This window comes from Azolla caroliniana, unplaced genomic scaffold (genome assembly GCF_043228905.1).
Source record: "Azolla caroliniana isolate FFs.n. ecotype wild unplaced genomic scaffold, voAzoCaro1.0.p SCAF_1, whole genome shotgun sequence".
Taxonomy (NCBI): Eukaryota; Viridiplantae; Streptophyta; class Polypodiopsida; order Salviniales; family Salviniaceae; genus Azolla; species Azolla caroliniana.
The window spans coordinates 24,086,576-24,111,227 of record NW_028230436.1 but is presented as its reverse complement, the minus strand read 5'-3'; the positions used below and the strand labels follow the sequence as shown (position 1 = coordinate 24,111,227).

At 37.5% G+C, this 24,652-nt stretch overlaps 3 protein-coding genes across 5 annotated transcripts; 1 reads left to right on the top strand and 2 right to left on the bottom strand.

Annotated features, from left to right (window-relative positions):
* The first annotated feature begins 995 nt into the window (after positions 1-995).
* On the top strand, positions 996-4,677 carry LOC147869219 (uncharacterized). 2 transcript variants are annotated; one of them, XM_087327512.1, is made up of 10 exons: positions 996-1,299; positions 2,536-2,616; positions 2,707-2,795; positions 2,900-2,974; positions 3,057-3,121; positions 3,415-3,480; positions 3,562-3,579; positions 3,652-3,771; positions 3,851-4,069; positions 4,247-4,677. In XM_087327512.1, the coding sequence occupies exons 1-10, from the start codon at positions 1,177-1,179 to the stop codon at positions 4,321-4,323; spliced, it is 933 nt and encodes a 310-aa protein (XP_087183638.1). In that variant the 5' UTR covers positions 996-1,176; the 3' UTR covers positions 4,324-4,677. The 2 variants fall into 2 exon arrangements, with proteins under 2 accessions (XP_087183638.1, XP_087183631.1); XM_087327505.1 differs by having other exon boundaries at positions 3,613-3,771.
* A 1,193-nt stretch (positions 4,678-5,870) lies between these two features.
* LOC147869218 (uncharacterized) lies at positions 5,871-10,072 on the bottom strand. The gene is made up of 7 exons (XM_087327481.1): positions 9,482-10,072; positions 7,309-7,637; positions 6,902-7,232; positions 6,544-6,692; positions 6,373-6,466; positions 6,226-6,297; positions 5,871-6,143 (listed from the first exon to the last, which is right to left on the bottom strand). The coding sequence occupies exons 1-7, from the start codon at positions 10,040-10,042 to the stop codon at positions 6,102-6,104; spliced, it is 1,578 nt and encodes a 525-aa protein (XP_087183607.1). The 5' UTR covers positions 10,043-10,072; the 3' UTR covers positions 5,871-6,101.
* Positions 10,073-12,823: 2,751 nt separating this feature from the next.
* On the bottom strand, positions 12,824-19,576 carry LOC147869217 (putative protein phosphatase 2C 10). Of its 2 annotated transcripts, none has more exons than XM_087327491.1 (9): positions 19,436-19,576; positions 17,462-17,623; positions 16,485-16,612; positions 15,034-15,132; positions 14,770-14,934; positions 13,998-14,084; positions 13,543-13,634; positions 13,375-13,449; positions 12,824-13,094 (listed from the first exon to the last, which is right to left on the bottom strand). In XM_087327491.1, exons 2-9 carry the CDS (start codon positions 17,530-17,532, stop codon positions 12,963-12,965), a joined length of 849 nt encoding a protein of 282 aa, XP_087183617.1. In that variant the 5' UTR covers positions 17,533-17,623; positions 19,436-19,576; the 3' UTR covers positions 12,824-12,962. The 2 variants fall into 2 exon arrangements, 1 of the variants encoding a protein (XP_087183617.1); XR_015530498.1 differs by having other exon boundaries at positions 12,910-13,094; positions 13,375-13,469.
* Positions 19,577-24,652: the final 5,076 nt, after the last annotated feature.

Genomic DNA, 24,652 nt, shown 5'->3' with positions numbered 1-24,652 from the left:
TGTAATATGTTCTTCCTTCCTGTTCATAGTGAAGATTTGTTGCCCCCGTGGTTTTTCCCGTTTTAGGGTTTCCACGTAAATACTGTGTACTGTGTATTCTATCTTTCTCATAGACTTACGATCAAGCCCTAATAGTGCTAACACCTTTCCTCTATGTGCAGAAATCCAATTGTGGATGTACACAGTCGTCCGAATGACATGTATATCACCTCCCTAAGCTAGGGACACACACCATTGTCCACATCTATTGCATGTTATCCGAGTTGAAAATGATGCCACTGTGAAATGTAGGGGTTGAACACTCGACATTTTGGTCTCCATTGGACAAGCTTACCAATTGAGCTTACTCCCTCTCTCTTTCAATCCTTCTAGGGTGTTTCCCTTTTCTTTGCCTAATCCTCTTTCGCTCGCCGCTACTAACAAAGTCTCAGTTGATTTCCTTTCCTTTAGCTACATTGATGTTTCAGTTCGCTAAGTTTCTCCAGTCTGAGGCAAAGCTGCGGCACACAACATGCCAAACAAGCTTGGATACAATTTGCCGATTGGAAACCCATGGATCAGAGATAATATCTCCCCCATGGCCTTTCGCCTTTGGAAGCATCCTTCCCTCTGAAAGCAATGCAAAGGCATGCATCCAATGCATTCTTTTCGATGCACTAGGAGTTGATGATGATGGACAGAAATGGAGGAATGGAAATGTTGGTGAATGACTCATGAGCATGATAACAACACATACATAATTCTTCTTCTTTGCTTACATTCCATACATCCTCTCTCTCTCTCTCTCTCTACACAATCTACATACATACATACATACATACATACATACATAATTCTTCTTCTTTGCTTACATTCCATTACATGCTCACTCTCTCTCTCTCTCTCTCTCTCTCTCTACACAATCTACACACAAACACACACACACACTCTCTCTCTCTCATAGAAAACCCTAAGGAAGAGGGGGGGGGGGGGGGCAGAGGAGGGTGTCTAGCCACCATTCTCTCTTCTGTCTGTCTGTCTGTCTGTCTGTCTCACTCTAATAAAGTCTTCTTCTTCCCCATCAATCTCAGAGACGACAACGACGAAGAAGAAAATCTCTGCTGTGAAGACCACACATATGCCTATATAAAGAGAGAGTCAGACAGATAAATACGTAGTTACTGATATATAGCTATTATGGATCGCTATCAGCGTGTAGAGAGACCTCGCCCAGAGACCCCTATCAGCGAGAATGAGATTCGTATTACCACTCAGGGAAAGATGAGGAATTACATCACCTACTCCATCTCTCTCTTTCAGGTATTTCATCTCTACCCTTCTTTACTTTCTTTCTTTGTGAAAATGGCTTGTTTTCTCTGGCTATCAATGTATTTCAGGGTTTAGATATGCGGCTTCTGTGTGTATCTTTGGGTTGAAGGTGTTTTTTTTTTGTTTATATTGTCTAGAGATATAATTTTCGTCTGTATGAGTTTTGAGGTTCTGTCTGCGCAGACATAGTTTTTTCATCTTGGAAATGTAGTTTTCTCTCCTTTCTGAAAGGGGCTGTAATGAGTTTTATGTGCTGAAAAGGGCATTTCTACGTTCTAAAGGGTTTTATTTCACGTTGAAAAGTGATTCCTTGCCGCTTCAGGGGATTTTAGGTTCACTATCTCTATTGTAAGGGGGCTGATAGGGTTTTAGACGTGAATTGGAAAAGATTTTCTCGGTTTTGCTCTTTGTTAAAAGGGTTGTAGATGTGTTGAAAGGGATTTATCTGTGCATTTGGGGGTATAATCTGTGTAGAAAGTATGCAATTTGAGTTGATAGGGTCTGTTGTGTTTTGAGAAAGGGCATTTAATCTTATATAAATTGGGTTATTCTTTGTTAAACGGGTTTTATCCTGTTTCAAAAGTCTTATAGCTAACAATATTTGGCATTTTATGCTGGTTAATGGGGATATTTGGTTCTTGGTTCTCTTGCATAATCTATTTAATAAATGGTGAACTTCGGGTATTTGTAGTTTGTACATTTTAATCATGAGTGGCAAATTCAGTGACGAACTTGTTTTGATTACATCTGTCCTGTCCACTGGTGAGAATGAATGGGAAACACAACTGTGATCTTTATTTAGATCGCTATTTTCTTTTGAGCTGTTTTGACCTTTGTGAATTATATTTTGATTTCCATCATATTTTCTTTTCTTTTTCAATTAACCTGTTTTGTGGCATCAATCAATGGAAAATTCAACGGTAGCTTGGACCAGCTTGTTTTAACTACTGTAATGCTCCCACATGGGTACATGCTCTTGAAAGAGGATATGGAGTTTCAGTTCTCAACCGAGGCTGGTAGTAATCTAAGTATAGGATCTGAAGAAGTAAATTCTCTGGTGTTTACTGTGTGGACATTTTAATGATTTTAAGTGAGGGTTTCTTATGTTTCTCCATTTGTCCCTCTGCCATAAAGGATATTTTTTCACATAGTATGTGGAAATGTAGAGGATTTACGTTTGTTGCTTGAAACTGAGAATACATTGTTTGTTATCTATGCTTCTTGCAGGACAAGGGAACATCAGACATTGTTTTGAAAGCTATGGGTCGTGCTATTAACAAGACAGTGAACATTGCCGAGATTATTAAGGTATAAGGTTTTTATTCTCATTATTTTTTTAATGAAAAATATGCTGAATCTGTTTGCAATCCCTGTAATGATTGTGTAATATATCTACAGAGAAGGGTTGCTGGTCTACATCAAATCACAGCCATTGATTCTACAGACATCACTGATATATGGGAGCCTCTAGAGGAAGGGCTTCTTCCGTGAGTAGAAAAATGGATGAACTGAAATTATTGCAAAATATTATCTGTACCTTATTCAAATTTCTGCTTATTTTGAGTTTCTATCTCGAATTCTTTGAATACAGACTAGAGCAAACCCGTCATGTATCTATGATCTCCATTGTTCTTTCTGTCAAAGAGCTAGACACCACAGTTTCGGGGTACTTAATTGCTCAGAGTTTTCTCTTTGCTTTTCTATTTTTAGTAAGCTCAAGTTTCATATTAATTTATTTGTTTTTGCAGCTACCAACCACCACTTCCCTTGGATCTTGTGAAGCCTTTAGCCGATTTTGAAGAGGAAGCTGGTGGTAATGTTCTTGCCTATATTATTTATACATGGGAATGAAAAGCTGAATACCTGTAACCTTCTGGATATCTACCGGAATACCTGAACCTGAGTAGAAGTCAATTTTTGGAAACTGAGGGACATATTAGTAATTTTTTAATATTAAGGTGTGTTTTACAGTGAAAAGTTTAAAACCCTGTAGTTAGTATTCTATGTTTTGGGAATCAATGAGTATTTGGGTGCCCTTCATGTATTTACAATTGAACATTGTTTCCTGCTGATTTTAATTCAAGAATCATGATATGTGGGTTACAGAAGGTTTGCCTCAGGGTAGCCGTGGACGAGGACGAGGGCGAGGAAGAGGGCGTGGAAGAGGAAGAGGTGAAACTATCTCTGAAAAATCAAAGGTGCCTGTGGAAAAATATCCATATATATTTCTTTGACATAATGTTACACATTCAGGTGGCTATGATGGAAAAGGTAACAATGCTAGTGGTGGCTATGATGGAAGAGGTAACAATGCTAGTGGTGGCTATGAGGCAAGTGGAAGAGGTAACAATGCCAGTGGTGGCTATGAGGCAAGTGGAAGAGGTAATAATGCCGCAGGTGGCTATGAGGCAAGTGGAAGAGGTAATAATGCTGGTGTTGGCTATGAGGCAAGTGAACGAGGAGGTACAAATGTGCAACTCTAGAAAAACTTTTTAAGGAGCAAATGAATATACATAACTTTTAGGCATGTTAAAAAATTTAGGTGGCTATGTTGCAAGTGGAGAGCATAATAGTTTTGATGGAGGCTACAGCCGTGGGCGAGGCCGTGGACAAGGCCGTGGGAGAGGCCGAGGTCGAGGATATGGGCAGAGAGGTCGTGGTAGAGGATATGGTGTAGTGGAGATAGATGTAACTCAAGATGACATCGGTGGATATGAAGACACCAATTCTGCCCCTCCTGATGGGTTTTTCCGAGGCCGAGGTATATTGATTGATGCTAATAACATAGAAAGTTTAGTTCAGTACAAACATGATGTTCTAGGTTCAAAATTTTACCTAAAGGTTAGTAAAATATAGTGACTAATACATTTGGATCTACGTTTTATGTTGGTCACACATTTTTATTTTTCATTTCTGAAACCTGTATGTTATCTGGCAGGCCGTGGGCGTGGACGAGGAAGGGGAAGGGGAAGGGGCCGTGGTGGGAGAGGCCAAGTTTTTCAAGGTGCAGCATGAAACTGAGTAGCATAATATTATAGCTAACCATTCATTGTTGTTTTGTTGTAGTTAGATAGGAGGTTTAGGTTTTAGTTTAGGCTCTTTCTTATCCTTTTTTTAAAATGTAATTTGAGTGTGATTTTAGGTAGTAAATCTCTGAGTGGCAGGGGATTGAGATAGTGAGCTAAGCTAATATGTGTATGTAGCTTAGCTGCCTAATCTTCCCATATCATTGTAGCTTGTGAAAAAATAACATATAGTCAGATCTTTCATTGGAGGAATTTGAATGGTTTGTCATTCAATCATTTTTGTAATTTTCTGTTTAAATGGTATTTATCAGCAAAAATATATATCAATATCTTATTTATATTCTATTTTGACCCTATCTTTATTGGTAACATATTTTGCAGAAATATATTTCTATATATAATATCTTAAATGTATTCTAGTTTCACGTTGATTTTATATATCAATATCTTATTTATATTGTATTTTGACCTTGGTTTAAACTTTTGCAAAAATATATAATGTAATATATCTTAATATATTCTAGTTTGGCCTTGCGTTTAATTGCAATGCACTTTTAATCGGTAAAGTGTTAGTTGACCTTGGTTTGGACTGGTATTAACTCTCTGCGAGTGCAAACAATGGTTAACATGAGAGTATCTGAATTATTGTTAACATGAGAGTGTATTGTTTCTGTATGCTGTTCTCCAAAAAGGATATGTGCTGCAGCAAGCGAGTGATGTATGAAAAACCTGTGATAGTGTCCTTGCACATTTGCACATATTTAGTTAAGCCTTTCTAAATATGGACAATTCGTTTTTTGACCCTCGTAGTTTTGGAGAACATATTGACGTGACCAGGGAAAAGCTTTTTATGATGATTTCCCTCATCGAGTTTGCTTTTTGCTTTTTCCAACAATAAGCTTTTTGCATGCATTAAATTTATGCTTTCTGAATATGGGGATATTGGACGGGAGATGCAACTATTCAGATCAGGTGGAAAACCATAAATGAATTATGTAAAAGTTAATGCTTAACAATCAAATGATCAAACAATTTAAAAACTGATCATACAACTGAAAATAGAGAACATATACACCAAAATAGATTAAAATATAATATTACTGATGTACACGTTCTATTGCTAACGCCAATGAAGCCTTGCTTTTGTTAAGAACACGATACTGCATATTTAGATAGGCTCCATAATGAACAGAATACTAATGCTAATGTAAAAGAGGCGTACATTTACATGGTTTCCATATTGAACCATACAAATTAATGATTACTAATGCTGTGTCCACAATGAACAGAATACTAATATGCCAATGTAAAAGAGGCATACAATTACATGGTTTCCATAATGACCCATACTAATTGATGTGTTATTAACCATATATTTAGATAGGATCCATAATGAACAGAATACTAATGCTTTAGTGTAGAAGAGGCATACATTTACATGGTCTCCATAATAATACTTACTAATTAATTGGCTAGCAATCACAATGATATTGATAAAAACACAATGATTTTAATCTCCTGTCAATAATAATCATATTGATAAAAAACACAATTTCATTGCAATTTCCATAAATAGCTTTGTTTGATGTTTACAGGGGAAGTCAAAACCACTTTCCACCCACAAAAACAATACAAATTATAAAGTTGGTGACAAAGAAAGGATGTTTTCTTGCTAAAAAATCCAGGCTCACAGGTGATGGTTTTGCTACTCTTCAGGATTCTGACCTACAAAACTTCTTCGTTGAATGATAATACAAACCTCTTCCGTCAGAGCTGCACAGACTCCAACTCAGCAATAAGCTCTTCAAACTGCAGATAGTAATCGACTTTTTTTAAGTAAATTAACCAGCCATATGATGTATACTCGTTAGGATGGTACAGTAGGTATTACCTTTAGTATATGGCGAATAAAGTAATCACCAAACCTCTTGCTAACCTTGCTGTCAACAATTTGAACAACATCCTGCAAAAATCTAAATTATAACACTATCCACATAATAAAATAACAAGTGCAAGCTAACTGCAATGAAAATATTACATTATCCACATAGAAGTCAACATCAGCATTTGACACAATTCTTCTGTCATTGTTAAGGACATGGGTCTTATGCTTGTAAGTTAGAAGAGCCATTCTGTAAACAAAGAGTAAAGATCATGGTCATAATCTCAAAAACAAATGTGATTCATAGCAATTGTAGTGTAGAGATACCTGAGAGTTGGTTCATCAATCTCCATAAATGCTGCCAATTTTGCAATGGGAATTGCACTGTACAGTTTCAAAAAACTACGGACACTAGATAGCAGTTGTTGTTGTCGCACTTCAGACAGAAAAAGCTTCAGCTGCAACCTATAGGCATCCTGTTCATTGCGCATGAAAAACTGTAAATAATCATCATATTGATGAAATCAAGAGAGAAACTCCAAAATACAAACGAGTTCTTTATTTCCCCAATGCGCCTGGGTTTTTCTGTTGTTTTGGGGGAAAATAACAGAAAACCTTAGGGAGTTTGTTTTCCCCTGAAAACAACATAAACGAATTCACAGAGAAAAGTCTTGTTAGTCTAGACCTGATTATAATTCACAAGTGGCTCGTCATAGTTAGGTGGAGATGGGGTTATGAACTTTGGACAGGCAAAGGAAAATAATTCATCATAGACAGCTTCATCATTCCTTTGCATTCTCAGCATCTTTTCTCCTTGCTTCTCTCTGAGTTGATTATTGACATTTTCATCCACAAGCTTTCCTTGTGGACACAGAGAGAGGCATATAGCCAGCAATGCATAAAGCTGCTCATTCTTCTTCAGAATCTGTTGAAATTGTGATGATGCTTGATGATATTGCTTTGTTTTGTGTATATACAATAGAATTTGATTACATGCTTTTATTGCCTCGATATATCTGAACAAGAATAAGAGATAATAACTTATTTTTGCCTACATTTCCAATATCAAGTGGATGTTGAAAGAGACCTTACCTCCGCATCATTAAATTGGCAAATACATAATAATATATGGTTGTGATGTGACAACCTACAACAGTGCTAAAAACACCTTGTTGATTGATGTCAATTGGAAGTAAGCACTTTAGGCCACTGTTATAGTCACCCAACAGGCAATGAACACGTAAAAGCCCAACAATGCTGAAATAACCAAGCACTTTGAGAACATTACTCCCTCCTTGGTAATCATAACCATCAGTGTTTGTGAATGATGCATTACTCTCCTCGTCCATTAAAATCTGACCAATATCTGATTTCTCAATGAGAGCTTGCAAGTAGTTAAGCACTCCATAGACATTCCAAACCTGCAGTATAAGGTACAGAGTTTTTAAATTCCCATCAACACAGTTGTATAAGGCAAGAAACTGAAAAGGATACCATGAGGATTAAGATCTTTGATCCTCCAGAGACACAGTAATAAATTTGTATTTAGTCATGAGGATTAGGGTAGAAGATTGTTTTAATGCCTTGCATTTGAATTCAATATTGCAAGAACAGTGTCAAGTATGACTATGCATAATTGTTCCAAGTTTCTGCATGCTAGCTCTTCTAATTCATTTTAGTCATAATACAAAATAGGGCTGAAGACCCAGCCAGAAAGGCTTCCCAATCACTAGAAAGGTCTCTGACAGCACAAATAATTCATTCTCAAATCTCAGAAAAAAACCATTTGGTTGTTCAAGTTTATTCAACCCAGTTAAATACTGAATCAAACATTACATATCATTGCAGAATGAAATTGACACCTAATGAGCACAAAGGTTTGCACAGAGGTCATGATGTGGATCTCACAACTAATTCACCAAACTACAAATGCTAAACAAACAAAAACGCCTTAAAATAGAGAGTTATACAAACATGTTGCATTCCCTCTGAAACCTTGGGAATGAATCTACAATGTGCAAAACCATCTCTTATTTTTCCAAATTCATCATTGGAATTGTCTTTCATAATGAACTCGAGAAACGATTACAAAGTTTCTCTACTCACATTCCCCTCAAAACCTTGGGTCACACTTGCGATGTGCCCAATTGTCTCTTTTTCCCAAAATGTTATTGGATTGTTTTTTCCAAGGAAGTAGAAAACAACTACAAACTTTCTGTGCTAGGTATTGCCGTGTAATACACAACACATCAGATTCCCCTCTGGGAGTGCACCAGCAATGTGCACAATCATGACTTGTTTTCCCAAAAACATTATTGGATATGTTTTCTGAGATTAAAACCCCAAAAAAGTTTTAAAACTTTATGTACATGTTTCTCTACCAAATATTAATTAGTAAATACACAACACATCACATTAACAGCTGGAACTGCACCAGCAATGTGGCAATCATGAATTGGTTTTCCAAAATATTGGTGATAATGTTTTCGGAAATTAAGCCAAAAAATAATTCTACCTTTCTCTACCAGTAATACATTGCGATATATATGTGCTTCTCGACAATGTATTTATGTGTGTGATATACAACACATTGCATTATCCTCCGATAGTGCACAAGCAATGTACAAATCATTTCTCATTTTTTCAAAACATTATTTGAAACGTTCTGGAAATAACACAGGAAAAAAATCTGAACTTTCCCTACCAGGTAACACCATAATATACATACATACATACATACATACATACATACATACATACGCAAATACACATACACGTATATTTGTGTTTTCTTATAGCCATAACTTGTTTCTGCAACATTCCTGCATAAAACTCTATGTATTTATGCAGAAAAAAAGCAACAGAACCAACTGAGCACAAAAAAGACTTCGGATGAGTCCTCAGATCATCATAGTGCCAAAGAGCTGGAGATCCTTATAATGCAAGCCCGTTTACATAGACCATACCCATACACACGTACAAATACAAATATATATGACTATGTGCGCCAAAAGAGAGAAGCAGACATCAATTATGCACATGAAAAAAACATTTGCATAATAATCCACTGACCCCAGTGTATCCACAGTGAGAATGGGGTTTCTGATGAAGCATATAAAAACGTGCATCCATCCATCCTTATATACATCTCCACATAGTATTCACGCATTTATTTCTATTCGCATTTACATCTTTCTACTAGGAAATGGACATAATATGTATGGAAATTTTTTTAAAATGAACATTTTGAAAGACAATAACTCACTTCAGCATATCCTCGAAGGAGCTCAAGCTCCTGATCAGATTTGGTCTTGAGCTTAGCTCGATATTGACAGAAAGACTGAAACTGATATATGAATTCATCGATCATGTCCCATAGCCAAGGGTTTGGAAGTTGCATATTGACGTTCCCATGAAGAATAATCTGGAAAAGGCTACAATAGTTATCCCATGAATCCATACGTTGAGCGAGAGTGGGAGTAAGACGAGCATAGACATGGCGAAACCACAGCTCTCTGTAGAGAAGACAGAAAACGTGGTCATTATCAACATAGGGAGCGATGGCTTCCACAACGGGCCAAGGCGAGTTCTTGAACATCCGGTCGCTGAGCTTTTGGAAGCTTCCTTCATACATCTGAAGGATTTCGTAGACGTTCTTCTCTCTGATATAGCGATAGAGATAGACCACAAAGCTCTTGACAACGTCGGGGACGAAGGAAGTGTCGTAGTCAGGTTCTTGCTGCTGCAGATCGCGGGCATTCTGGAACTCTGGTCTCTCGTCGTAGGAATCGTCGTATCCTCCGCCGCCGTAGCTCTCGTTCGCCATAGCTGCCTGCCTGCCTACCTGTGTGTCTGCTTTCCTCCCGCGCTGTTTCTTTGCGTAGCAGGAGAAAGTGGAACAGCGGGCAGGGAAGAGATGAAATTTTTAGGGTTTGTGAATCTGTGTGTGTGTGTGAGAGAGAGACAGAGAGAGAGAGAGAGAGAGAGAGAGGAGTAAGTGTAGACTCTAACTAAGAGTAGAGTCAAATAAATGGACATACATACATATATCATATATCTATGTACATACATATACATATTGGCATTGCCATTTCTCCCATGGTGCGTACAATGTACATACCACTGCAGAGAGAGAGAAGAGTCGAGAGTCGAGACTCAAGGGTCAAGAGTGGAGAGAGAATCAAGAGTCAATGAGTCTGACTCGAGCCTTGTGTGCATGAGTTGAGTGTGGATTCGGACCACCACTTTGTATGAGTCGGCTCCTCTGGGCATCATATGTTCGTGTGTTAACTTGCATCTGAAGTGAGTTTGTGTGTCTACTGTGTTTGTTTGTTGTTGCGTTGGTTGTGTGTGTGTGTGTGTGTGTGTGTGTGTTGTGTTTTCGTTGCATTGATGATGAAACAATGAGTCCTTCTACATCGACAATGAGTACATGCATGCTATTACATTGGTCATGTGAGTGAGAGAGAGAGAGAGAGTGTGTGTGTGTGTGCACGAGTAGACAGTGATGTATTCCCGCATAATGACCTCCCTCCAAGTGGTTCTCGCAAAGAACATAATCTCATTGCAATGTCTCTCTCGTTCTCTTTTTGGTGATCTCTCATCTTGCTCCTCAACCAAATTCTGCATTGTAGCAAAAACCACCAATTAATTCCTTGTAATTGTATTACAACTCTTCTCTGTTTGGTGTTGAAAGCGAGAACTGAAATTAGATGGAGGGGAGGGGAGTTCAATGTGCTCTAGGAAGTCACACATGTTCCAAAAGTCAATGTGTGTGGCAAAAAGTTCCACACACTCAAAGTTGAGCCTAAATTAGTTTAAAAAGAAGGTTATGGCTTGTGAAGTCTCGAAATAAGAACAATTCATGTAGCCACTTGAAACCCAAGAAAGCTTAAAATACCTTAAGCCTTAATGTTCCCTCCAATCATAGAGAAGTCAGAAAAGAGCTCGCTATGACATTAATGGCACATACAATGGAAGAGAAATTAAATGTTGAAGAATTCTCTTGAAATACCATCTCAACACTTTGGTTAAAGTGGACCATTTGCTCCAATTCATCACCATATAAACCATACATATTGTCATATTGTAGAAAGGTTGAAGACTTCGCTCTCTTCCTAATGTGTTGGTTTTGTAAGAAAATGTAGAGAATGTTTTCCATACCTTATGTGTCACTATGGCCTGGACATTTAATAATGACCTAATTTCTGAGCCATTATTGGGATATATTTGTTTTGTATATGCACGACATATATAATGTGTTTTTAAGGACTAGTTATTCATTCCCTTCTCTTTATTTGTGCTTGCACGTTCAATTAAAAGACATGCCCATCCTTCATACCGTCCCAATAAAATTTGCATACAAAAACTTGTGTTTGTCTACATCACATCAACGTAGTGGTGCTCGTGTGCCTCTTTGTGCATTAGTTCAAAAACTTCCTACTAGCTCTCTAAATTTTTAGCACAAGATTTGGAGTCCTTTGCACTTTTTGTGTGTCTAATATAGGGTTTCCTAGACAATATATTACCATCCACAATAAACACAATTTGGGCATTTTAGCTTTTGCTCCACACGGGCAATTTAGGTTTTCCCTCGAAAGATCCTTTATAAGTGTTATGCATCTCATTATATTGAAGGCAATTTTATTTCCACGATTTTTAACGTTGTAATATTCTTTCTACATTTATTTGAAGCAATTCCACTTCTTGTAAGATTTGCATGTAATGAACGTTTGTGTGTATCATGTTATGCAAATCCTTGAAAGCATATGTGCTAAAGGCACTCAAACACAACATGGTATGTTGGTGTATTTACATCAATGCATATAAATGTTTCTATAATAATTAGCTACAAATAATGAGTCATTTAGCCACTTCTTAATGATGAACATATAGGGCTTCTGATTATGTATGAGAAAATATTGAATAATTCATTAAAATATTGCATGGGATTAAACCCTCATTTTTTCAATTTTAGTTAAAGCATATTCCTTTGGTTAAAAAAAAGCCCATACACTTAGTTTCTCCCTACATTGAGTGCATAATCAAAATAGTTTTCCTAATAGCTATAACACTAAAATTCCTAGGATGAGGATGCTTATTAATAGTCATGGATAGCATGCTTAGTGTTTTGATCGAGGATGGTAATTAAGCATTGAATTTAAGGAAAAAGATAACCTTGTTAAGTGTTGAATTTTACAAGAAACTTAACGTTATATGATACTTTAGACAAGTGGTATATTTTGACTTTTTTTTATACATAAAACATATGCTCCATTGGTATTAATAAAAAGTATATAATATTGTTTCATCTCCACAAGTATATACATATTATGAAAGACAAGACGAAATATTGATAATATCCTAATATTTGAAGGGTATTTTCGATATTTCCGCTTTATTTATTAAGCATACACAACACAAACACAAAGTGGGTATGGGTATATATACACACGTAAGTGTGTGAGCGTGTGCAATCATATTTGCTTCTTGGAAAAGCGCTTGGCTTGGCCTATTTTTTTGTATCAAACAATTGATCATATTAATTGGCGTATAAAGATTAGAGACTTGAATCAATCAAAAACTCATGATACACCAAACATAAACAAAAAATAAATAAATAGAGTACTACATCATTTCAAATACACAAGCCGAATATTCACATGATCAAGACTTGATGGTAATTTGTATGTGTCTCGCAAACAACAAACAACTTGTACAACATATTTGTCTTACATCAAGTTCCACTATCCTCTGTTATGGAAGTGAACAACAATACATGTGATATTATCATTGCTCCCTCTATAGAAAGCCTCTTCTGTAAGCTTCTTGGCAGCCTCTTCTGCGTCCGAGATGGATTGAACCATCGAGATTGCTTCCTATATAGAAATGAGACATGAAAAGTCGTGCTTTTGGGGCAAACTTTTGAAATCAGTTTTACAAGATGCCCCAAAGTTTTTATGTATTTCCCCAAATGCCTGAAGTTTCCATTAATTCCCCAAACACGCCTACAATCAAGTTATATGGCTGAGTCCTCTCTCTTCCCCTCACTCCGGGGTTTAACAAGTGAGTTTAGGGATATAACTAAAACTCAGAGCCATTTGAGGAAATAATGAAAAACACGGGGGTATTTCAGAGTTTTTCCTATCAAGTATGTACCTCATTTGAAACAACATCCCAAAGACCATCACTAGCAACAATTATAAAATCTACCCCATTTGTTACCATCTCTTCCTGAAAATGTAAAAGAAATGCTATGAAGAATCCAATGAGATTATGAGATCTTCTTGAATCTAAACTGTTTTGATTGGGAAATGGAGAACCTACTTTAATATCAGGATCTGCAACAACATATTGTTTCAAATTCTTGTCACCAAAAGCTCTGGATACAGCTAGGATTCCATCTACTCTCCAAGTTCCTGTTATTGCCCACATTCGCAAAACAAGAAGTGAAGAATACTTTTTGAGAAAAAAATCCAAAACGCCCCTGGAATTTTCTTATTTTCCAAATGTACCTGATCAACCCTCGAAAAACATGATCAATTGACCATACATAATTGTTCAAAGGGCAGATATGATTGAGAAAATGGGAATGAAATTTACTAACCATATAATTGCTCAAATAGCAGATATAGGTTGCTTTCGAGGGGGGAGGGAGGGAGGGAGGGGGGGATTTTCTGGAGATAAAGAAAATCGCATGGGTATAGGGGACTTTATTTTGTGAAATTTTATAACGACGTGTTGGACTTAAAAGTGTTCTATATAAGAGAAGTGAAAAAAACCTGCCCATGTAACGACTCCACCAGCTTCTTCAATACGCTGACGTTCATCCTCATGGTCAGGCTTATGATCAATTGATAAGGCAACAGCTGCAGAAATCAACTGTCACCCATTAATATGGAAACAAATGAAAATGAAACAAAACAAATGTTGACATTTGATGCAACAATACAGCACAATGTGGAATCCTAAGGTTTCAAAATCAAGCTGCAATTAATTTATTGCAAACAGAAATATCCCCAAGCATAAAAAGTTTCTCATTATTCCCAAACATCAAAAAGCCCTGCTTTTGCTACTTTGAGATGTTTTGGAATCTTCTTCAAAATGCACTTGACATTTCTTTATGGTACAGACTTCACACTGCAGATTTCCATTAAGAAATTATAACTACTGGTTTTCTTAATAACTACATGTATTTAGATGAACACATTTGTAGCAAATGATCTCACATTTACACAAGGGTAATGTAAAGGCAAGAAACGTAGCCATACATGCGCATTTCAACTGAACATAGTAGCATCAAGTGAATGTAATAACATCATACAGTCATAAATGTATTCAAAGGACAACACTTGACTACCAATTTGCATTCAGCATATTGTTTCCATCTTTACAAGCAACTGTGTAGAATCCCCTATATTTGTATTAAGCTGAATCTGACATATCATCAAAGGGCCTTGCGTGCAAGCTTCAGTGGAATAAATAGCATCAAAGGGCCTTACATGAATATTTCTGCTGAATGTAATAACATCAGCTAGTCTTCAGCATTATTACCTTTTCCATCCCTGCAAGCAACTGCTCTAGAATCCCCTACATTTGCAACAAGAAGCCGATCTCCCACCAGAACTGCAGTTGAGGCAGTTGATCCAGCATCATACTCATGCTCTGTATTACTCTCAGTTTCTAAGAACTCTGAGTCTGTTTGCTGGAATGCTTCAACTAATACCACACAGACATTCAAAAGAAAAATAAATGCTTCAGAGAAAGCATGATCTAAAAGTGATTGGGATTCAACTAACAAATGTCAAAGGATGTTACCAATTGCATTTTTGGTATTTGTCATGAACTGAGGATTCTGTATCAAATTGTTAAAAAGGTTTTTACATACAAAATCTGCAACACGAGGGCCTCCATGACCTGCAGCAAATGCAGAGATATATTCTCTCTCTCTTGCATTTTATTTGTATTGAGTTTGTATCCTAGTTTATTAAAACATAGATCTATGGACAATTCCCACTGGTTTAATAGATAATCGTCAGAAATGTAGGCATGATGAGGCTATTTAGTAGACACGAGTTCATGTATTTAACCCTACGTTCCCCTTCCCCCTTCCCCCTTCCCCCCACCTCTCTCCCCTCTTAAAATAGATCATATTTTGGTCTCTTATAAACGCTGAAATATTTATCTATCTTTTTATCTCATACTAAAGCTTGTGCCCTAGTGGTAACCCATGTTTTTATTAACCCATGCACCCGGATTCAAATCTCAATATAACTACAACTCTATTAGATGCCATTATGGAATGTAAGACATGAATCTCTGCATGACGTTCTGGTCTCTGCTGGGGCAACTTTACCTACTGATCTGCAATTGCCTGAGCGTTATCTATCTATCTCTTTATGCTTCCGTACATTTTGACATACTTAAGAATGCATAACCTTCTGATCTCGGCTGATATAACCACCAAGTTTATTTTGTTGTGGGGGATGGGGGGCATTAGAAGTTTTTCTTTCGAATACCTTAACTCTTACCTTGTTTTTCCAAACCTCATGCTAATTTTTCCGGGTCCTTAGAACTTTTAGTGCCATCAAGGCAAGAGAGCAAGAGTATCAGGGGTATGGTATAAATCCTGTACAGTTAGCAAGATCTTCACACCTCTATCAGGTCATGAAGCTCGTGGAAAATAAGTGCTTTTGACTCTTTCAAATAGAACACAAAGCCAATGAAGATCATATTAGGAGACTATAGATGCCAATACCCATCTAAACACTTTATTACTTTGAAATTTCTTCATTTACTTATCGCATGCTCAGTGTATAAGGCAATTCGCAAGAAATACGATGACTTGTTAGATGGGCATGTAGTGTAAGTGTCGTACTCAAATTTCCACCAAGAAGGGTGAGCACATATGTGTGTGCATTATTGTCGTATAGAGTTTTTACTACAGAGTAGTAACCCCACTTCTTAGAAAGGAGTCACATACAAGTTGATATGTTGATTTGGTCCCATATGTCAAAACTGGCCTCATCATTGACAAAAAAACATCTATTCTATTATATTCAAAGCTATAGATGTCTATAACTTTCTCTCTTGCTGATTTGAGAACAGATATTAATCCACCTTGGAGAGCCAGTGGGAAATCTCTGAAGAGACACTTAGAATACAATTCTTGTACTAAAAGGGGTATTTTGTGTGCAAATAATTTTGCTTGTTTTTATTCTCTCACATAAATAAACATGAACAAATGAGGGAGGATATTCTTCACATACCATCGAAAACGCCAAATAACCCAACAGTGATGTTACACGATTTGGCAAATACTGCCTGATAGAAATCTTCCATAGAGGGCCTCCTTCCACGATAACTTGAATATCCATAACTACATTTCATATCATCACTAACCAGAAAACAAATAGAACAAATCAAGATGAGTCATTCAATAGTAAAACAAAATCACTTAGTTCCCATTAGTGGAGAAATACTGGACATTTATCTCCTGCACTGAAATATAGATTCTTGATGATAGATTGACATCAAGAAGGCTCGTAAATTTCCAATGCTTAGAATCCATCTAATAAAAAATGTAGTTTTTCTTGTACATGTTTTGTATCTGTAATCACTAAATGCTACTCTCACAACCCCTCACATTGCATCCCCAGTCCCAATCACCTCCTGGCATTGCAAAAATTCACCGTATCTGTTATATGACTTTTTAACACGTTCTACACTGTTCTCACTAAGAGGAAGCCTAATTTTTTCCTTGTTGCTCTGTTTTTGAGGTTCGCTTTGCAACTCAAGGTGAGTGTACTCTTTACTCATCATTTTTCGTGTCAGGGCTGTACCTTGATGGTAAGCCAAGTTTTTACTAACCTTTGCACCCAAGCTCGAATGTCACTATATGTACTTTATACATAACCTTGTGGACAACTTACTAACTGAGCCACAATTTTAAATTAGGGGAAACAAGTTTGAAAACTTCTGAACATTTTGAAACAATCACATCAAATACAACCTTACTCTCGTTTTACTAACTAAGCCTAAATAGGGGAAACAATTTTGAAACAATCACATAAAGTACAACCTTACTCTCCACTAAGATGGGGTTTAGGGTTTAGGGTTTAGCATTCACTGCTTTCGACTAAACATTTTAATAACTCTATGAAAAGGAAACATTTTGATGTTACTACACACACAACAACAATACTTTTTTTCCCACTTCATCTAAATAGTGAACAGATCATCGTACCTTTGACCACCACCACTCGAATTGTCGATTGGCTGCTCACTCCCAGCAAAAATGCTACACAGGGAGGTCATGGCTGTGTTGCAGCAAGATGCTGCACCTCCTATATAGAGAAGCTCCCGTGAGGTTGTTAGCACTATATGAATGGATCGATAGCCCCTCTATCTGTCAATATGAAGAAAAAACGTCCGTTTGTATCTTGCTAAGGTGCAAAACCAACCTTAAATATCCTCAGCCTTTCTAGATATCAAGCCAAAACGTGTCCTGAAAGACATGTTTTTCCATATAAATCAAGAAAACCTTCACCACTATCTTCTTAACTTTCCTACAAAGTTCAGAAGCTTCTTCAATTGACAAAATCCTCCTTTCTTAAATCTACATCTTTGCTTCTTAAAGACTTTTTGTGCAGAATCCAACAGTTTTTGAAGACTCATTTTCGTAAAATTCGGCAAAATTCACCACCTCTCTAAATCTCCATTATGTCACTCTTAAAGATTTTTGTGGAATCTAACTACTTCTGAATTCATATGGATCAATGAAATCATTAGACTTTCCTAAATCTCATCATCCTCTTTTCATCCTTTTGGACAGAAAGAGAACAATTTTTGTAGTCATGCATTGGCACAATCCTTAGTCTTGATCTATTTTTCATGCTCTCTAAAAACTTCTTGTGCAGAATGCAAGAGCTTTCTGAAGTATTCTATTCAACAAAATTCTCCGTTATTCTCAGTCTCCATCATGCTCTTATAAAAAATGTCAAACAAGCAAACAATTCTCTATAGATTCATTTTTATCAGTTCAATAAAACTCAACTATGCTTTCTAAGCTCTCTTTTTTGCAGGGCCGCAATTTGGGAAGGTTTGAATCAGCAAAATTCTCGAACTCTCTAAACTCCATCAATTTCTTAAATATGTGGTTTTATACAATTTAATAAAATTTCCATCATTCTTTGTTAAATATTTTTTGTACAAAATCCAAACATTTCTAGATGCATTGTATTCCAACATACTCCCTTATATTTTAATGCATAATCAAACATGTTCTGAATGTTTGTCTCAACAAATCCATCATTCTTTTTTTAACATCTTTGTGCAGAATCCAAACATTTTGGAAGGCGTTTTATCAATATCCAGCATACTCCCTTATAATGCCGTGCAGAATTAAATAAAATTTGAAGGTTTGTATCAAAAAATCCTCAAGTCTTTCGAATGAAGAAAATCCATCATATTTTGTTAATACTTTTGTACAGCATGGAGAAAATGTTGAGCTTTTTAAAAACAAAATCCTCATTCTTTCTGAAGCTCCATGGCATCCTCTTAAATTGTTTTGTACAGAAAGCAAACAATTTTCTGCAGGCTTGCTGTCATACAATTCAAACAAATCGGTCACACTTCCTTAATGTATTTATTATTTATAGAATCCATCCATCTCTGAAGGCTTACTTTCATACTATTCAACAAAATTGTCATCACTCTGTCTTAAACATTTTCTCTGCATCTGACAATTCTAGTGTCTCTTTCTAAACATCCATCATCCTCTCTTCAACTGCTTCTGTGCAAAAATAGCAATTTTCTGAAGGCCTATTCTTAGTATTTAGATTATGAGGCACACAGAGCAATCATTGAAGCCAAAAGGTGGGCAGGGGTTTCTAATCTCCATCATGATCTCTTGACATTCATGGAAATGAGACACTATCAAGTCTAAACTCAAAATGTTATACTGTAGAACTCATGGCAATCCGACATATGATCAAGGTAACCTCCACCATTATCTATGAAAATTCATGGAAATCAGACACTAAATCTCCACCATTATTATGTCTTCCAATTCATGGAAAACAGGCAGCACGAATCTCTCTATCTTTCTCTCTTACAACTCATAGAAACCATATTCATCCTTTCATATTCTCTTCTTAGAAATCATGGAGACGATGATAATATCAAGCATGAAACAATCATCAGAAAGGAGAGGACAAACCTGAAACTGGGAACAAAGATACGTTATGTGACCCGAAGAAAGGTTGGGGGCCTCATGGCGGAAGATGCAGAAGAAGATGGATCTGAGAGGAGGAACCAAGAAGAAGAGGAAGAAGAAGGAAAAACACAGAGAGAGAGAGAGAGAGAGAGAGAGAGAAGGGGGGGGGGGGGGGGGGGGGGGGGGCAAAGAAGTCATTGATTCCTGAATAGAGATAATTTTCAACGCGCTTTTGCAAGTCAAGCTCCAAAGACCCATTCATTCAAGAGACACAGTCAACGCCTCTCTAACAAGGCATTTGAAAAAATGAAGTGAAGGTGCGTTTGCAACCCCCCCCATCCCCGTCCCGACGTCTCCGGACATCTCTGGAGATCTCTGGATGGGCGGCCTGCCTCCCTCTAATTCCGCTTCTTCACATTCTTCTTCCTACATCCGCACCTCTCGCCTCAAAACCCCTCACATCCTAATCCTTGGATCCGTTCCGACCCTTTCCCTGTCCCTATCCCTATCATCGCATGCTTCCTCATCTGTTGCTCTAATTTGTCTCTTGTGCCCCACGTTAATCTTGCCCCAATCCCCTCGACTACTCATTCACACCCGAGCTTCGGACGCTTCGAGTATGCCGTACGACTTCAACTTTGTCTTTGCGCTCTATGATCCTCTCCCAATATTGTTTCACTATAATTTTGTGTCGATTGGCTCTATTCTCACTCCTCGATGACAATGTAGATGTGGGGAGGGTATTATGTCACCTTCATTCTATATTGTCTCGCCATGTTCAAGAGAGTAATTGTTTTATTTCCCATAATTCTTACTATTGGGAGGAGACAGGGACATTGTGCTTCTCGTTCCCTATCTCCTCAAAGTCAAACTTTCATCAACAATGACATCGTAGATATTGGAACATCGTTGTCTTCATTGTAGACTTTCACGTTCTTATCTTCGACCAACTCAATTATCTTATTGCATTAGACCAATGGATCCATCTAGTATTTTATTCTTGATCTCCCAATATTCAATTTCTCATTGACTATGATATTAGAGGCATGGTTCATTCTTAACTTCAATTGTTGTCGATTAAACATTGGCAACAAGAGTATCATATATGTCGCTAAATTTCTTTCTCTTTTACACATCACGAAAGGAACCAATCATTTCTAATTTCTCTTAATAATGTTTGAAGGTAAACAAGATTTGATGGAAGGTGTTTGTGGAACGAACATTCTAGTTCCTCAAGGAAACCCTTGTATTTGTATGAACATAACAAAAAATAGATATATGTTGGTTACTATTAACAATCGATGACTATAATATGGTGTGGATGATTGGTGTTGAGCGAGCATGCTTGGCTGAAGAAGTCGAGAGCTGGATCAGATGGAGACTAATCGGCTAGGTCCGAATCGGCTGAATAAGCCAAAAGTCGAATATGTTGGTAAACCGACTCGGCTGGACATTAGGGGCGTATATTCCTATTTTAGTAAATAGGAATATTATAGGCAGAGTTAGAGGCAGGCTCAGTTAATGAGCACTCATCAGGGCTTGTATATAAAGTGCTATTTGAGCACATTCATTGTAATCGAGTACTGAGTTTTTGTAATAAAAAACTTGTTGTCTGCTCACTCTGTCTCTGTCTCTCTCTCACCCTTACTGTTGAGAATCAAGCTCAAAATAGTGCAATGTGTGAACACACCTTTTGAGAATCTATGATTACTCAAAGGACAAGAGTCACACCGCTACTCTCTACACATTAATTATGTGTCATAAAATCATATTCTATGACACATAAGTAATGAGTTACATATTCCCCATGACTATGAGTCTTCACATTCCCCAAGAGAGAGTGGTTGTTGTAGTTAGTTAATGAAGATAGAGGGTGACTATATATAAAGCACCCTCCTCATACTTCATACTAAGTCAGTTGTGACTCCTTGTAATGCTACATTTTGTATTTGTTATTCTACTTGTGAATATACACCTCCTTGAGTATTCCTTTTTCTATATATCTTGTGTTCTCTCTTCTCTCCTCTAATTCCTCTCACACGTACACATAACACACATATCTTTTGCTACACACGAATCATACCCGATTCTTTACATGGTATCAGAGCAGTTTGGTATCTCGATTTAGCCCATTTGCGTGTTTGTGTTCTACGCTGATGTTCGAGAAGAACCGGTTCATCACTATCATAATGCGATTACATAGCTCGTATTCGAGAGAGAAGGAAAAGAAAAGAAGGAAGAAATCTTCATCAACAATGAATACTCAAATGGGGAGTGCCCTCCCTAGCGAGAAGCTAGATCGAAACAACTTTGCATCTTGGGAGTACAAGATGCACCAATACCTTGTCGGCCAAGGCTATTGGAGTTACATCAAAGGAGCACAAGAAAACCGACCCAACCTGAAAGACGCCGACTACGCAACATGGGAGCAAGCGACAAGTCGAGTGATGTATTGCTTGGAGACATGTGTTAACGACCACATGCTCGGCTACATTCGAGAAGCCGAGACGCCAAAGGAAGCGTTGGAGAATCTACGAAATATTTTCACCGCCAACACAACCACGAGAAAGCTTCAACTCCGCCAAGAGTTGAACAACATCCAACAAAGGGATATGTCCATCACGAGCTACACCTTGAAGATCAAGGAGCTTTGCGACTAGCTCGGCTCGATAAACGTCAATGTGGACGATGATGAGATGGTGCAAATATGCCTTGACGGCCTTGCACCACGGTTCGGAGCGATGAGGACTGCCGTATTACCACGGGAGAATCCGCCCTCCTTCTTCGATCTTCACTCCATGTTGGTCGAAGAAAAACATGTTCGAACAAGGAGCAATGCCTCGGAAGGCCACTGTCAAGGCCAAAGTTAGGAACGAGTTTTAAAATGAAGAAGAGAATGAGAAGGGAAAGATATGAGTGAGATAAGAAGAATTTGATAATATATTAACAACGAGAGCAATGTTTACAAGAATATGTCGAAGACTAGCGTTGAACCAGAATGGTTCATCAATAGTCAAATACATGTTTATATAGCATGGTTTGGATACATGCATGGTTTGAATGAGAAGGGAAAGATATGAGTGAGATAAGAAGAATTTGATAATATATTAACAACGAGAGCAATGTTTACAAGAATATGTCGAAGACTAGCGTTGAACCAGAATGGTTCATCAATAGTCAAATACATGTTTATATAGCATGGTTTGGATACATGCATGGTTTGAATGAGAAGGGAAAGATATGAGTGAGATAAGAAGAATTTGATAATATATTAACAACGAGAGCAATGTTTACAAGAATATGTCGAAGACTAGCGTTGAACCAGAATGGTTCATCAATAGTCAAATACATGTTTATATAGCATGGTTTGGATACATGCATGGTTTGAATGAGAAGGGAAAGATATGAGTGAGATAAGAAGAATTTGATAATATATTAACAACGAGAGCAATGTTTACAAGAATATGTCGAAGACTAGCGTTGAACCAGAATGGTTCATCAATAGTCAAATACATGTTTATATAGCATGGTTTGGATACATGCATGGTTTGAATGAGAAGGGAAAGATATGAGTGAGATAAGAAGAATTTGATAATATATTAACAACGAGAGCAATGTTTACAAGAATATGTCGAAGACTAGCGTTGAACCAGAATGGTTCATCAATAGTCAAATACATGTTTATATAGCATGGTTTGGATACATGCATGCTCGCCACCTCATAGGCACGCATGATCGCCACTTGGCATTCATGCAAGCATGCCCCTTGGCAATCATGCATTAGCCTATGCAAGGTGGCGACATTTCAATAATATTATTATATGTATTTCCTATTGATATAATAGAATTTATTATTTAATATATACAATATGATGTATCCTAATGGATGGGGTTGTATGCCTTCTTTGAGGAGTTCATGGGTTCGAATTATCATAAAGCTTATTGGGTTTTGTATACACGTGGCACCATCCCCCTCCTTTGACGACGAGTTCCACGAGTCGTAATGCATGAATTCGGACTTGGCTTATCTGGATATTGGCGATGAAATTCAACCACCAAGTTAGAGGCATTATCAAGGTTCTCAACTGGCTCCCAAGTACGATCATTTGGTGTATATCCTAACCAATCCACGAGATAATAAAGCTTTTTACGTATTATCTTGGAGTCCAAAATAGCTTTGACTTCAAATTCTGGGCCATCAACAAGTTGAATTGGAGGTAGGGGTAGAACAACTCGATTTGGAATGGAACTACCAATGTAGGGTTCCAACAATGAGACATGAAATACCGGATGTAGATGCATCTGTGGAGGTAGATCAAGGCGGAATGCAACATCATTAATCTGATTGGAGATAATAAATGGACCAAGTCGTTGATAATCCAGCTTTTCACAAGGTCTAGTAGTCTTCACATTACGTCGTAGTAACCATACACGATTCCCAATTCGAAACTTCGGTTCCTTTGCTGAAGAGTTGAGACGGTGACGATCTGCGGCTTTTTTGTGTGGCTTGAGTAGTTTGCAAATGTTGAGAAAGTGCAACATGCACGTCTTGGATTTGACGCAGACGATCTTCAACAACAGGATTTTGCGAGATTTCTGGATGTTCCATCATTGTCCAGCGAGGATGATATCCTATGTTTGCAAAAAATGGAGTATACCCTGTTGAGGAATGAACTGAATTATTGTATGCAAACTCTGCAAAGTGCAAAAAATCCACCCAATCATCTTGTTGGTAATTGATGAAACACCGAAGATATTGCTCTAATGTTTGATTCGTTCGCTCGGTTTGACCGTCACTTTGTGGATGATAGCTTGACGAAAGTTTACAGGAAATTTTGAGCATCTCAAGCAAGTGTTTCCAGAATTTTGAGATGAATTGTGGGCCACAATCACTAATGATGTCATTCGGAAGACCGTGAAGCCGAAATACTTCTTTCATAAGGATGTCTACAGTTTCTTTATTGTTGATGGTTTTCGTGCATGGAAGAAAATGCGCCATCTTTGTGAATCGATCTACTATAGCGAGAATAACATCAAAACTCTTCGAAATTGGAAGATCTGTAATAAAATCCATCGAGATGGATTTCCACGGACCAATAGGAACTGGCAATGGTTGTAATAACCCATATGGTCGATGTCGTGGAATCTTTGACCGACAACACACATCACAACTACGAACATAATCTTCAACAAACTCTCGAAGGTGAGGCCACCAATAGT

Bases quoted from the DNA above. Each gene is read 5' to 3' on its own strand.
- LOC147869219 (XM_087327505.1), top strand. From the start codon at position 1,177: ATGGATCGCTATCAGCGTGTAGAGAGACCTCGCCCAGAGACCCCTATC. The intron at 2,796-2,899 runs GTGAGTAGAAAA...CTTTGAATACAG, and splicing joins CTAGAGGAAGGGCTTCTTCC to ACTAGAGCAAACCCGTCATG. The intron at 4,070-4,246 runs GTATATTGATTG...GTTATCTGGCAG, and splicing joins TGGGTTTTTCCGAGGCCGAG to GCCGTGGGCGTGGACGAGGA.
- LOC147869218 (XM_087327481.1), bottom strand. From the start codon at position 10,042: ATGGCGAACGAGAGCTACGGCGGCGGAGGATACGACGATTCCTACGAC. The intron at 6,693-6,901 runs GTCTAGACTAAC...CGCAATGAACAG, and splicing joins CACTTGTGAATTATAATCAG to GATGCCTATAGGTTGCAGCT. The intron at 6,298-6,372 runs GTAATATTTTCA...AGATTTTTGCAG, and splicing joins TTGACTTCTATGTGGATAAT to GATGTTGTTCAAATTGTTGA.
- LOC147869217 (XM_087327491.1), bottom strand. From the start codon at position 17,532: ATGACCTCCCTGTGTAGCATTTTTGCTGGGAGTGAGCAGCCAATCGAC. The intron at 15,133-16,484 runs GTATGTGAAGAA...CATTTGCTGCAG, and splicing joins GTTATTTGGCGTTTTCGATG to GTCATGGAGGCCCTCGTGTT. The intron at 14,935-15,033 runs GTAACATCCTTT...GTGTGGTATTAG, and splicing joins AAATACCAAAAATGCAATTG to TTGAAGCATTCCAGCAAACA.